At 61.9% G+C, this 14,015-nt stretch overlaps 1 protein-coding gene across 2 annotated transcripts in view; it reads right to left on the minus strand.

Moving 5' to 3' along the window:
* FBLN1 (fibulin 1) overlaps positions 1-9,409 on the minus strand; it is a 56,536-nt gene extending 47,127 nt beyond the window's left edge. The window contains exon 1 of one of the 2 annotated variants that reach the window (XM_051962877.1): positions 9,114-9,352. In XM_051962877.1, coding sequence (XP_051818837.1) covers positions 9,114-9,180 — 67 coding nt within the window. In that variant the 5' untranslated portion in view covers positions 9,181-9,352. Of the gene's footprint in view, positions 1-9,113 lie in introns of both variants that reach the window. The other variant, XM_051962878.1, reaches the window with a different exon arrangement.
* Between the last annotated feature and the right edge of the window lie 4,606 nt (positions 9,410-14,015).

Genomic DNA, 14,015 nt, shown 5'->3' on the forward strand with positions numbered 1-14,015 from the left:
GCACAAGGGCCACCCAGGACTCCATGATGAAGCGGGCCGCTCACCCTGACAGAGAAATGATGAACAAGCGGCTCGCTGCCGCAGGGGCCCCGCCCGTTAGGGGGTTCGCAGCGGGCGGCTCCGCAGAGTCAGGAAGACCCCAAATCTGGGCAAGTCACTCCACGCTGCCTCGGTTTGCTCATCCGTAAACTGGGGATAATGATCCCGTGGCACTCGCTTCACAGGGCTGGCCATGTGAGGAGATGACCCAAGCCAGGGGGGAGTTCAGAGACCCATTTTACAGATGAGGGAACAGAAGCTCTGGGAAGTGATTAGCTGCCCCCTACAAAGGCTTTCTTGCATCCTTCTTACGCTGGAGACACCTCCACCCACCACCCTCTGAGGGGACTGGTGAGAGCTCAGCCCAGACAGCCTGAGTGTGTTCCAGCCTCCCCTGCCTCCTCCCTCCCCCAGACAGCCTGAGTGTTCCAGCCTCCGCTGCCTCCTTTCCCGACTTCTCCCCAGCTCTCTGCTGGGCGCCCTTCCCCAGTGCCAGCGCCCTGGCAGTACCAGGCAGGGAGTCTGCAGGAGCCTCCCCGCCCCCAGCCGCGGGCGGCCCCAGGAGATCACGCAGTCTCCACGAGGCCCGGGATGATGAATGGCCGGGCGGCGTCCCGGGGTAGCCCATCTGCTCCTCCAGGACTTGTTCCCAGCTTAGCCAAATGGCAAACATCTGGGAATGGAGCCTCCATCCCTTCCTCCACAGCTTGGGTTTGGGGGAGCCTAAGGCCCTTCAGAGGCCTCCGAAGCCTTTCCCAGGCTTCCTGCCCTCAGCCAGCAGCCCCAGGATTAAGCTTGCGGGAAGCCTGCGAGACGGGGAGGGAAGCAGTAGGGCCCCGGGCCTGGAGGCGGTGGCTGGGGACAGCGGCCTTAGGGAAGGGGCTTGGAAGCCTCTCCTGCTGCCGTCCAAAGCGAGTGGTCCCTGCCCTCCTGGGGAGGGGGACAGGCCCGCAAAGGAACAGTGAGAACATGGGGCAGATACCAGACACACGTGCCGGCCCTCTGGCTCAGCCTTTAAAAAATGTCCTGGGTGGGAGTGGGCCGGACCTCAAAGCTGGTCCCGAGCCAGCCAGCCTGGGAGGCCCGTGCCCCTCACTGGGCTTTCCCGCATCCAGGAGGCCCCAAGTACCTTATAAATGTGAAACGTGACAAATGGTTATTTTCTCCCTCTTCGGAGGGAAGAACCGCAAAGCACTCCAGGAGGAAGTTGTAATATCGACAACATCTGGGAAGGTGGAGAGCCTAGACAGGGAACAGATCTACCTCCTTCCTGTTCCACTGGGGAAGGGAAGTGAAAAGGCATTTATATAACACCTACTGTGTACCAGGCACTTTACAGCTCTTATCTCATTGGAGCCTCACAATGACCTGGGAGGCAGGTCCTGTTATTATCCCAATTTTACACTTGAGGAAACTGAGAGCTGGAAAGGATCACGTAATATAATCAATCACCAAGCGCTGAGGAAGCACCTACTATGGGCCAGACACTGAGGAAGCACCTACTATGGGCCAGGCACTGAGGAAGCACCTACTGAGGGCCAGACACTGAGGAAGCACCTACTGAGGGCCAGGCACTGAGGAAGCACCTACTGAGGGTCAGGCAATGAGGAAGCACCTACTATGGGCCAGACACTGAGGAAGCACCTACTATGGGCCAGGCACTGAGGAAGCACCTACTATGGGCCAGGCACTGGCCAGTGCTGGGAATCCAAGAACAAAGAATGAGGCCATCTCTCCTGGGAAGGAGCAGACTCCTCCCGTAAGGGCTCGTGAGGTCCTTCCCTCCTGGGCTCACTTCAGACAATTGGGGGTGATCCAGATGGCCGAAGGCCCTTCCTGAGGCGGGGAGTCCAGGAGGTGCAGGGGACGTTGTGCAGAGGTGGCTGGGGGAAGCTCTGAGAGGGCTGTGAGGAGCCCCCGCCAGGAGGAGCTTGGGGAGCCTCCCCTGCCCCCAGGCTGATTGGGGGCCTCGGCTGGGGGCCGGGCAGGCGCGGGTCTCAGGCCAGCTGCAGGAGGAGGCGGCACCCCGAGGAGAGAGGAGAGCACGAGCTTCCTGGCTCCTTTATAAAGGATTCCGAGCCCTTTGATCGTTTGTGGCTTCAGGCACAGAGCGCAGGGGACCCGACCTCGGAGCGGGAAAGAAGCAAACAGGAAGCTCACGGGCTCTTTGCTGGCTGCCCTGAAGGGCCAGGTGGCCTCCCCGGCCGGAGAAGGGCCGAAGCCCCGTGGAGCCGTCTGGGAGGGCGGACTTAGCGAAGGGGCTCCCTCAGCCCCGCGGAGGAGAGAACGCGCCTCCAAGGTGGGAGAGCTTGTTCCTCTGACCGTAGTAGGGGCTGAGGCCCCGAGCTCTCCGGCCACTAGGAGCCCACCCCCACAGAGCGCCTAGTGGTTGGTGACGGAGAGACCCACGCACGGACGCGTCCTTGTCCACGGGTGTCCGTCGGCTCCCGTGAGCCCCATCGCGGCCCTCTGCGCTACGTCAGCTCTAATTCACAGGCGGGGAAACTGAGGCTTGCCAGAGAGGCAGGCTTTGGACCCGCCAGCACTGTCAGCTCACCGGACACGTGCAGGGGAGGTCTGGACCCAGGAGAGCCCCTGAAAACCTGATGGGCCCAACTTTAAAACCAAATAAACCCCCAAAGGGGGGAAGGCCCTCTGTCGCCGTCCGGGAAGGAGATGGCGCTTCCCGGAGGGTCCCGGTCCGGTGGGCGCAGGACTCTGGGCTCGGGCAGGGAGGCCGCGCAGGGATCCAGCCCCTCCCCCTCCGTGCTAGAGGCCAAGGAGGCTTTGGGGGAAGTCCTCAGTCTGGGCAGGTGGATAATGAAAGCCCCGCCCGCCCAGATGGGCGTCCCATCCCAGGGGCACCACGGACAGAGCTGGGCTGGCTCCCCTGGGGCAGAGGAGACAAAGCAGCCCGGGACTGTGAGCTCGGCCACGGACCCTCCCCCCTTGGGCCGCAGCCCGACCCGGCCCACCCCCGCTGGAATCATGCTTGGTCTGCTCCAAACAAAACCTCTTGGAGGGACATCTAAGCCTCCTCCCCTCCCCCTGCGGCGCCCCAGGCCCTGGAGCCCGACCAAAAGCCCGGCCCTTTCTAGAGCCGCCAAGAAGGAGGAGACCCCTCTGGCGCTCGGACGGCTCGGAGCCGCTCTGGTCACTGGCGGCGGGGAATCCTCCCAGGGGCCCCGGGACCACCCGCTCCAAGCTCCGCCCTCCGGCTCGGCAGGACAGCGCATCTGGGCTCAGATCCGGTTCTGACCGGCCCGTGACCTCGGCCAAACCCTTCTCTGGGCCTCAACTTCCCCGGCCCGAGCCCTCGGCCCGATCCAAGCGCAGATGGGAAGGCTGAGGCCCCAAGAGGGGGCTCGGGAGCAAAGCCAAGTGCTGGGCTGCGGGGAGCCAGGGCCGCTGCGGGGAGCCAGGGCCGCCGCGGCTCCTTCCCCTGACGCTCGGGAGGGCTGGCTCGCTACCCCCAGGCTGGGCTGCCTTTCAGAGAGCGGGACCCGGCAGAGAGACAGCACCGGACCGGGTCAGCTGCCTGGGACGCCCTGGGGACGCTGGGAGGAGGAGGGCTCTACAAGCAGGCTCAAACGCTCCGCGAAGCCGGTGGGCAGGCGAGGTCAGGTCTGGAGCCTCGGGGCGGCGGGCAGCGCCCGCCGAGGAATGGAAGCCCTGTGAGGGCGCGGCCTTCACTCTCGCCCCTGAGCCCAGCGGTCTGCCACACTAGCGCCTGACCAAGGTTTGTTCAATGAACAGCCTTCCGATCTCCTGCTCCCTTCCTTCTTGGGAAGCCCCTTGTTAAGAAATCAATAGAACTTTAAGAGCAAAAATTTGTTTTCCTAAGAGCAAAGGGTCCTGCTCTGGAGGATGGGGGAGCTGGAGGCCCCCTGCCGGATGCCAGGGGTCCCGGTGCAGAGGGGCAGAGCCAGGCAGGTGAGCCACATCAGAGACAGCAGAGAAGGGTCACGGGAAAAGAAGTCTGCAAACCCGGGGGAGTCCAGCTTGTGGAAAGCCTTGGCCACCATCCCAAGAAAGCCTCAGGGCCAGAGGAGCAAATAATTGTTAATACTTGGGCAGGGTCTATGCCACAGGGCAAGGGTGGAGGTCACGGCCGCTCCTGGCACATAGGAATACATCAGGGACTGGTTGGCGAATCGATGGGTCCCCAAACCCCACGCCCGACAGCCCACATCGGCCTGAGAGCAAGGATGGCCCGGCTTCCGGGGCTCCGCCGCTCTCAACAACAGGTTTCCAAAGCTGGAGGAAGCTGGGGGAGGCTTTCTGTTGCCTCTACCACATAAACCTCTCTCTGCCCTTCAAGGCTGTCTTCCCTGGAAAGTCTTTGGGATTACCTAGTCCAGCTCCCCCTTTTGACTGATGGGGAAACCGAGGTCCGGAGGGAGGGAATGGTTTGCCCTAAAGAAGAGAACTGGGATTCGACACTAAATCTGCCTCCAGATTTGGGGCCCTGCTCACCACACCACCCTGAGGCCCTGAACGTTGCACAAGAATTAAGCCCAGGCTCACAAAGACTTTTCAGAGGTGATCGCCTCTCTCCGGGCTTCGTCACAGCTTTTTAGCCGTCGGCTCCTTTTCTAGACTCTGGAACAGAGGGCCTGACAACCACAGGTGGGCAATGAGCATCATCCACCGACCGGTGCCCTCTTCCCAAGCCCCCTGTCCGTCAGACAGCTCCCCGCTGCCGATGCCCGGTGCTTACTGAGTAATCTTGTATGAATGAGAAAAAAATCCTTTTCAAAATGGATCAAACAGATCGATCAAATAGATGGATCAACTAGGCAAAGAGATCCGAGACATCCGAAGTCTGGCCTGCCCAAGGCTCGTCGGTGTCCCCGGACAGTTAATGCAGAACGAGCCACGCTTCTGCCGGCCCGAAAGATCCCCACAAAGATTTCACGAAGCAGAGGGGTGTCCCATGGGGGGAGGGCCAGATCTGGAAACCCCTCTGCCCCAGCCCTGCCCTCTAGCACAAAGTCATTTGCCCAAGGTCACGCAGCTGGCGCTGCCCCCCCCCAAACCACCCAGACCCAAGCCACAAGCCGCCTGCCTGCCTTAAATAAGCCTTGGTGGGGCTGGGGCTGGGGCTGGGGGTGGGTAGGGAGCTGCCTCGAGGGCTGACAGCCACCACATGTTTCCTAGTAAAATCCTCAGCCTTTGTTCTTTCTCCCACTTCCCTTTCCTGCTCTCTCTAATCACATCACTAAGCTCAGAGAACACCAGGCACAGGAAGCCCCTAAACCCCCAAACCTGCCCCATGCCCTCCGTGCCGTCTCCCACAGCCTCAGGGAGGTGGCGCTCACCAGGTCCTGCTGCTGTTTCCGCCTGGCCGAGCTGATGGGCAGCCCAGTCACCCCCCTCCCCCGTGATTCTGAACACCAAGGGGGTGTTGGAACAGGAACTGGGGTCTGCCCCCCAGCCCTGAGCCTTGGGAGCTAAGGGAATGGGGGCGGTTTTCTGGGCCTCGGTTTCCACCCCTGTAAAACGGGGACGGAGGAGCTCAGGGACGGCCTTCCAAGGGCCCGGGGAGCTCTCCGCCCCACCCACGATACTATCGCTCTGTGGCCAGCTGCTTTCTTTCAGCCCTGATGCGCTCTGCCTTGCCCAGATCATGTTACGGAGCATTTTCTGAGCCATAAATTCTTCTAGACGGCCAGAAGGAATGTGGCAGCCCGGAACCCCAGGCAGCCCTTGACCACCCACTCTCCAAACCCCCCGAGCCCGAAACGGCCGGGCTCCGCTCTCTGCCCGCCTCCAGACGATCCCATTCCCGAGAGGAATGATAGGAGACGTCGCCACAGGGGGACGGCCTTACCAAAGTATTTCCCCGTGGGGATTCTGCGTGATGTGATCCCAGCGGGGCGGCGAGTCCCGGGAAAGGGGGGCCAGGCAGAACGCGGGGAGCCGTGCTGTCGCCTCACCGCCGGCCGGGCCCTACGTGGGCACAGTAAAGGGGCCCTCAAGACCCGAGGCCGCAGGAGTCTGCATCGAACTCGGGCCACGGCTCAGCAGCCGTCCGGGTCAAGCCCTTCATTTCGAGTGAGGTCGGGGAGACGCAGCGGTGGCCAGGGCCACAGGGCATGGGGGCAGGATTTGGGTTCTCTCCAGAACCGGGCCGTGTTCTTCCCACGGGGCCAGGCTGCCTTCCGAGCGAGGGCTTGGAGAGTTTCCCGAGGGGCGTGATGGGCCGTCCCTCCCAGGGGCTTGGGAGAAAGCTGGCTGACCACGCCACTTACAGAGCGTTCCTCCCGTTCAGGCGGAGGCCGGACCGTACAGCTCTCAGCTCTCCCAGAGCACCGGCCCTGTCCCTGTCCCTGGGCGGCCATGGCCGCCCCCCCAGAAGGGTCCTTCCATCTGGGAGCAGCCGCCCCCCAGATGGCCCCTACCCTCGGAGGCTGCTCTGGCACTGGTAACACCCACTGCCCGGGCTCACAGTAGAGGCCCGAGGGCAGGAGCTGCTGGCGCCCCAAGTTCCCACAGGCCTTCCTTCCATCCGGGTCTGACAGCACTGAGCCAGGTCCCTGAGGGCCAGGGGCTGAGATCTAGAGCCAGAAATCTAGGCCGGGACCCCCTCCCCATAACTTACAGAGGAGGAAACTGTCTCGGGGTGAGAAAATGGCTCGGCCGGGCTCCCACCGGTAGGGAGCAGAACCAGAATTCAGAGCCTGGGACTCAGACTCAGAAGGGGAGGGCCGACGGCCCTGCGTAGTAATTAGAGCATTTGGCGAGGAGACCACACGGGCTGTAGTAAGGGGGAGAGATGGGTTTGAAGCCGGGTCCCCGGCCCCAGCGAGTCATTTCCCCACCGCCAGGCCAGGGAGCCAGCACGTGTGAGGGGGGAGGCTGGAGTCTCCCGGCACCCCCGGCACCAGCAGTGGAATCGGGGTTCCAGCCCCAGCCTCCTCCCTGCCAGCCAGCGAACTCAGTGGGTCCAGAAATCTCCAGAAAAGGAGTTCAGAGTGTGTTTATTAATCCTGGGTCACCGAGGAGGACCCTGGCCATTGCGCCTCGATCCAGTCCTCCCCTAAGGCTGAGCCAGGTCCCTCCTCGGGCTCCCTGAGGCATTCCCCGGGCTGGGCCGGCCCGGCCTCGAAGCCTTGACCTGACAGAGCTGGGAGGCTCTGGGGACTGGGGGCAGGGGGACTTTGATTGCCCCTTCCAAGGTTATGTAAACACATGACAAAAATCGATTGCTGACAGTTGGTCTCTTTGGGACTCTCCGGGATCCCTGCTGCCCTCTCCTTTGGGCTTGCCTAATCGCTTTTCCCGTACGGTTGGGGAGAAACACCCCCACAGGCCATAAATGGAAGGCTCCGGGCAGGGGGGAGGCCTGTCCTTGGGGGGAGCTCCCAGTCAGCCTGGAGGTCAGGCCTCTGCCTGGTGAGCAGCCTGGGCTGGGGGAAGGGGCCGGCACCTACTCCATGACCCATTTCTCCCCAGCCAGGCCCAGCAAGCCGTGCCAGAGGGCGGAAGCCACTGCCCGCTGCCAGGAGCCCAGCCGCCCTCGGCTGCCCGGGCTACCCAGCTGCATTTTAAAAACCGGTGACAGAGCTGACAGGGACCACAGCGTGCACCCCTTCCCTCTTACACATGGGGAAACTGAGGCCCAGAAAGGGGCAGGAACAAGGGAGGCTCTCCGGCCGGGAAAGAACCACTGGGTGAAGCAGAACCTTCTGACGAGCAGGTAGCCAGCTCGGCCTTAAGACCTCCAGGGAGGCAAATGGAGGCCGTGCCTGTTCCCAGGCTCCCCTGTTCTTTGTCCCTAAGAAAAAGCAGGAGCACTGGCCGTGGAGCCCTAGGCCTCTGGCCCCGGCCCCAGCCTCGCCTCCTTGGGCTGCCCGAGAAGGAGCACGCCCCGGGCCCAGCACCCTGAGGTGCCGGGTCTTCCCTTCCCTGGAGGTGGGGGCCAGTCACGGCCCTCACCCAGCCCTGGCCCCGGAACTGGACAAAGGACCTCAGGGACTGCATTCTAGGCAATCCGGGGCTAAAGCTCCCCAGGCCCGGCTGGCTGTTTCCAAGTGCTCCGACAGACAGCATCCCTCCTGCAGCCGCCCTCTCCACCAGCCTCCCAATCCCAAATTCTGGAAGCATTGCTGGCCCATTTTACAGATCAGAAACACGAGAGTCCATGAAATGCCATCCGTGCCCCAGGCCCAGAACCGTCAGGCCGCCAGAGCGGCCCCTTCCCGACCCCCCAGTAAGGAAGGAGAGCCTGCCAGGTTGCCCCGGGGAAGGGGAAAGAAACCATGTGCTCTGTCCCCCAGACTCTAAGACCCTCCCCTTTCCTCTCCACTCTGCCAGCCCCTCCCCAGGAGCGGTTCTGGTTTCTGGCTTTAATTGTTTTAATAACAAAGCTAGGAAGGGCTTCTGTAGATTAGAGCTGGGCCGCAGCAAGCAGGACCCCCGGGGAGGAGCTGCTCCCTCCCTGACGGGATTTACAGCCGCGGGGCGGGCGGGGAGAAGGGGCCCCACCGATGGCTCTCTGGGCCAAGGGACAGACAGACAGCCGGGCCAAGGGATGCCTGGGCACTGGGAAGGGTGGGTGACGAGGTGGAAGAAGAGAGTTTGGAAGATGGGGTGGGGGTGGGGCGGCCCGAAATCGCCCAGTTCCGCTCCCTTTTGACAGATAGGGAAACCGAGGCCGGCAACCGGGAAACGATATGCCCGAGGTCACACAGGTGAGAGAAAGCTCCGAGCAAGGTGGGGAGAGAGCGAGTGGGGATGGCGGGCCATGCCGGCGGGAGGCGAGGGGGCGGCGCAGAGACCAGGCCGGAAAGCTTGAGGCACCTGGGGGCGTCCGCGGCTCGGGCCAATGGCCCGGGAGCCTAAGGGACAGGGCAGGAAGCCGGGACCCAACAGGACGGACACCGTTCGGAACCAGGGACCGAGGGCTGGAGGAGAGGTGCTAGAACTTCGGAGAAAGGGGACGCGGGGGGAGCCCCCGAGGGGCCGGAGAAGGGGAGGTGAGGAGCTCGAGCCCCGGCGCCGCCCCTCCCCCGCGGCGCGCCCCCTCCCCCGGCCCCGGCCCCCACCCCCAGTCCGCCCTGGCTCCTTACCTCTGGCGGCCAGCAGCGTGGCGAGGGCCAGCAGCGCCAGCGGCCGCGGCGTCCAGGCCGGCTCCATGGGCCCGGGACACGGGGATGGGGGCGAACCCCTGCGCGCACAAAGGCGGTCCGGGGGCAGCGGCGGCCCGGCTCCTTCCCTCGGACGTGGGGGGCCGCGGAGGGTCAGCGAGCGGGGGCGGGGGGCCACGTGGGGGGGGAGCGTGTCACTTGGATGTGCGAGGGTGAGGACGCGGGGGTGCCACGGTCCCCGGGCCGCCCGCCTGGCTCTGTCCTGAAGAGCGACCAGCCCAGCTCCTTTCAATTATCCCGCCTGGAAGCGCTCTGGCCGGAGCCCAGCCTGGGCTGGGGGGAGCCCGCTGTGGGGAGGGGGAGGGCAGGGCAGGCTGGGGGCGGGGCGGGCCGGGGGGCGGGCCGAGCCCTGGACTAATTGCAGCAGGCCGCTCCCGGCCGGATTCCTGGCTCCATCCGTCTCTCTCTGACTCCCCGGTTCGGGGTTCTTTAAAAACAAAACCTACTTCTGAAGGTCTCGCTCTGCCGCGCTCTCTCCGCGGCGCGGTCTCTGCCGGGTGCCTCAGTCTCTCTGGCTGCCCTTGGCTCCCCTTCCCTCCCCTAAGCCAGCTTCCCTCCCCCTTCCTCTCCCCGCTTTCTAAAAGTGGAGACGGGAGGGGGCCCTCGGCCGGATTTCTCCCAAAGCCCCTCTCACTCCCCCTCACTCCTGGCAGGCCGAGAGGGCTCGCAAACGGCCTTCGGGGTGCCAGCCTCCGGGAACGGCCTTCGGGGTGCCAGCCTCCGGGAACGGCCTCCGAGACGCGGCCCAGCCGGCCCTGGGGACTTCCCGGCATGGGGAGCCCGTTCCCTCCCCGGGGCCCCTGCCCCGAACACACCCTCCCCCCACCTCGGAAAAGGTCTTTCCTCGGCCCCCAGGAGCACTTTGTCCCCTTCAAAAGCCACTTATCACGGGCATTGTTCTGCATTCTACTTATCCGGCCCGCGGCTTATCAGCAGCCCAGTGCGGGCACTAGGGGGGCAGCGACCTCGTCTTATCGCAGATCAGCAGGCGATTTGGGGCTCTTTCTGTCTGTGTTTGTGTGTCTCCTTCCCCTTCCCCTTTCCTCTCCCCCCCCTTCTTCTCTGTCTCTCATTCTCTCTCTGTCTCTTCTATCTCGACTGTCTCTCATCTTTTGTCTCGCTCTCATTCTTTGTGTGTCTGTCTTTTCTCAGTCTCTGTCAACCTTCCTCTCTTTCATTCTGTCTCTCTCTCTCTCTCCTCTCCCTATCCATGTCTCATCCTTTCTCTCTTTTTCATTCTCTCTTTCATTCTTTCTCTCTCTGTCTATCTCTGTCTCCTGTCCATCTGTCTCTTATCTTCTCTCATCCTTTATCTGTCTCTCTCTGACTCTCCTCTCTCTCCATGTGTATGTCTCTGTCTCTCTTCTCCTTGTCTCTCTGCTCTTTCTCCTTTTCATTCTCTCTCTGTCTCTCTCCTTTTCCTGTCCATCTGTCTCTCATCCTGTCTCATCCTTTCTTTGTCTCTCTCTGTCTCTCCTTCTCTGTGTGTCTCTGTCTTCTCCCCGTCTCATTGTTTTTCTGTCTCTGCTCTCCCTGTCCGTGTCTCTCATCCTTTCTTTCTTCTTCCTGTCTCCTCCTGTCTCTTTTATTCTTCCTGAATGTGTGTGCCTCTGTCTCCTCTCCGTCTCTCGCATCCTATCTCTGTGTCTGTCTCATGCCTTCTCTGTCTCTGACTCTGATTCTTTCTCTCCCTGTGTCTCTCTCTCCCCGTCTGTCTCTTTCCTCTTCTTTCTCCCTCCCCCTCTCTCTTTCATCATGTCTGTTCCTCTCTCACTCTTACTCTTTCATCTCTCCTTCCTGAAGGTGGAAGAGCTGATAACTGATCCTCAGCCTTCACCCTCTGACCTCTGAGCACAGAGGTCTCTCTCTCATGTTTTGGTCAACAAGCGGTACAAGCCCTAGCGATGACAGCACCTGGAGGGAAGGAACAGGCTCATGGGCAAAGAGGAGACCTAATTAACACGCTGCGGGAGGGGATGTGGGATGGGGTCATTTTCTTGACAACCCTAGATGTGATTGCAGAGCCTCCTTACATGCTTTGAAGGTTTGCAGAGCACTTTATGTCCTGAAGAAGCAAAGAAGATCACTCCACGGCTGAGCACACAGCTGGGGGGAAGCAGGGCCCCACCCCGGGCACACAGCTGGGGGAGAACGGAGCCCCACCCCGAGCACACAGCTGAGGGGAAGCAGGGCCCCACCCCGGGCACACAGCTGGGGGAGAACGGAGCCCCACCCCGAGCACACAGCTGAGGGGAAGCAGGGCCCCACCCCGGGCACACAGCTGGGGGAGAACGGAGCCCCACCCTGGCACACAGCTGGGGGAGAATGGAGCCCCACCCCGGGCACACAGCTGGGGGAGAACGGAGTTCCACCCTGGGCACACAGCTGGGGGAGAACGGAGCCCCACCCCGGGCACACAGCTGGGGGAGAACGGAGCCCCACCCCGGGCACACAGCTGGGGGAGAACGGAGCCCCACCCTGGGCACACAGCTGGGAGGGAAGCAGAGCCTCACTCTGACCTGCCCCAGCTAGTGACCTGGGGGTGGCAGTCACCCTCCCTGCCCAAGTCCCTTTGAGAAGGAGTGAACATGTGGCAGTCCCGTCCTCCCTGAAAGGCTGAGAGAAGTGACAGGCACCTGAGAGCTTGCCAAGTTCCTACTCCAGGAAGATAACCTGGCGGGGACCTGCAGGAGGAGGGATCGCCCTGCAATGGAATTCTGAAATCCCTTCTCACCCAAGAGCTAAGGTCCTAGAGGGCCGCAAATCAAAATGCTGCATTTTACAGATGGGGAAACTGAGGCTTGCCCAGGGTTACAGAGGTGGTACCTGACTTCCAGGTCCCAGCTTCTCACTGCATCATCACGACTCTCATCTGGCGAGCATTAAGTGTTAGAAGAAGCACTTTCCTCATGACAAGCCTGAGTGGAAGGTGCACAAGCCAGATGAGAAAGCTGGAGATCCCAGGGACCTTTCATTTTCTGAAGCTCAGTTTCCTCATCTGTAGGATGAGACTGTGGCCCAGACGGCTTCCCACGTGCCCCAGGGGACCTTAAATCTATGACTAGGCAGTCAGTCAGTTGATAGGCCTCTGTTAAGCACCTACTATGTCCCAGGCACTGGGCCAAGCGGTCCCACCTCCCCAGTGTGCCCACCCAGAGACCGGGTCCTTCCCACAGCCCGGGCTCCACTTCTGCTGACCTAGCCCTGCTGGCAGCGCAGCCAGGCCCGTGTCGGTCTGTGAGGAGCCGGAGCCTTTAGAAAGGGAACCCTCGTTCTTCCTCCGTGAAGAAGGCACAAGAACTGGGAAGAAAAGCAATCAAAGCCAGCTTTGGCCCCCTGGGTTCTCTGGTCAGAGGCAGCCCCGAAGTCCCAGAGGGTGAAGTTGGATAAACTGCATGATGGAGAAATGGGTCCTTGAGATATAAAATGGGTAATGAGATGGAGGGGGAAGGGGGAGAGGAGGAGGCGCCGAGAGTGAGGGGAAAGTTCTGGGAGGGGCCCAGGACCAGTCTGGATTGAGCTGCAGCAAGATAGATGGACCAAGAGCAATCGCAAGGGAGGAACCAAAGCTGTTCCCGGCTCCCATCCCAGCCCCCCACTCAAGCTCAGGAGAACGTCGTCTCTGTTTCCGGGCCTCCGGGGACGAGGGCTCCACGGCCTGGCTGAGCAGGCTGGTCTCTGTCTTTAATGCGCCTCAGACAGAGCCAGGGAATTCTCCACAGCACAACCTCATCTAAGCCCCTGACGGAGATCCAGCCCCCAGCCTTCCCACCGGCCTGGGTAATGGGGAACAGCTGGCCCCCATGTTTGCCTAGTAATTGTTCACAAGCCCGTCACAGAGCGCGGGCTCCGTGCACACAAACACGCAGGAGATTCTGAACTTGGCCTTGGGCCCCCTCTGCTTTCCTTCCTGCCAGGAGAGGGAAGATGCTCCCATCATCCCCCACATCCTGGGTCCCTTTCCCGCATCCTCCTCTTCTTTCTTCCTTTCTCCTCCTACCTCCGATGGATCTGCCGAGCAACTTGCTTAGATGGCTTCCACAGCTGTATCTCAGCCCACCTTCTCTCAAACGGCAGCCCTGCGATTCACCTCCCTCCCTGACGTCCCCCAGCACCTCCAACTCTGCAATCACCGTACCCCCCACGGCCTCTGCCTGGCTTCCCCGGGGGGCTGCCATCGCCTCCAGCCTCCCAGGCCATCTTGGCTCACCCACCCCCCATCACTTGTGCAAGTGCATCCTTCTCAGTAGTTCCCCTGCCTTCCTGAGCCCCCAGCTCCTCCTCCAGCACCTTCGCTCTGCCTAACCTGCAAGTGATGGTTCCTGAACATTTGGGGAAAGAAGCAGCTTTCATGAAGCTGAAGAAGGTTCCACTGGGCAGGGGAGGGCAGGCAGGGGAGGGCAGGCAGGGGAGGGCAGGCAGGGAGGGGAGGGCAGCCTAAACTCATCATCTCTCTTTCCTCCATAGCTTTACTGGCTTCCTGGCTGAAGATGGCACTTAACTGAATTTCGAGGAAGCATTTCACAAGGTCCCTCGTGAGCCAGAGAGCAAATCAGCGGGGCGGTCCTGAAAGGGCTTTGGGTGACCAGACCCGGCCTTCCCCCCGGGAGGAGGTTTCTAGCCCTGAGATCCAGCTGTGGCCCTCCGCCAGGGTCAGCCAGTTGCTCAAGGAATGTTTCCTGACTGGCTGGCTGAACGTTTTCATCAAAGATCTGGACAAAGGCATCTCCGTCAAAGTGACGGACAGGAGGCCGGGAGGGAGGCCGCCCCCGGGTACTTGGGTTCTTAGAAGACTGGAGTTGGCCGGAACATGAGTCAGAGCAC

The sequence above is a fragment of the Antechinus flavipes genome, chromosome 5 (genome assembly GCF_016432865.1).
Source record: "Antechinus flavipes isolate AdamAnt ecotype Samford, QLD, Australia chromosome 5, AdamAnt_v2, whole genome shotgun sequence".
Classification (NCBI taxonomy): domain Eukaryota; kingdom Metazoa; phylum Chordata; class Mammalia; order Dasyuromorphia; family Dasyuridae; genus Antechinus; species Antechinus flavipes.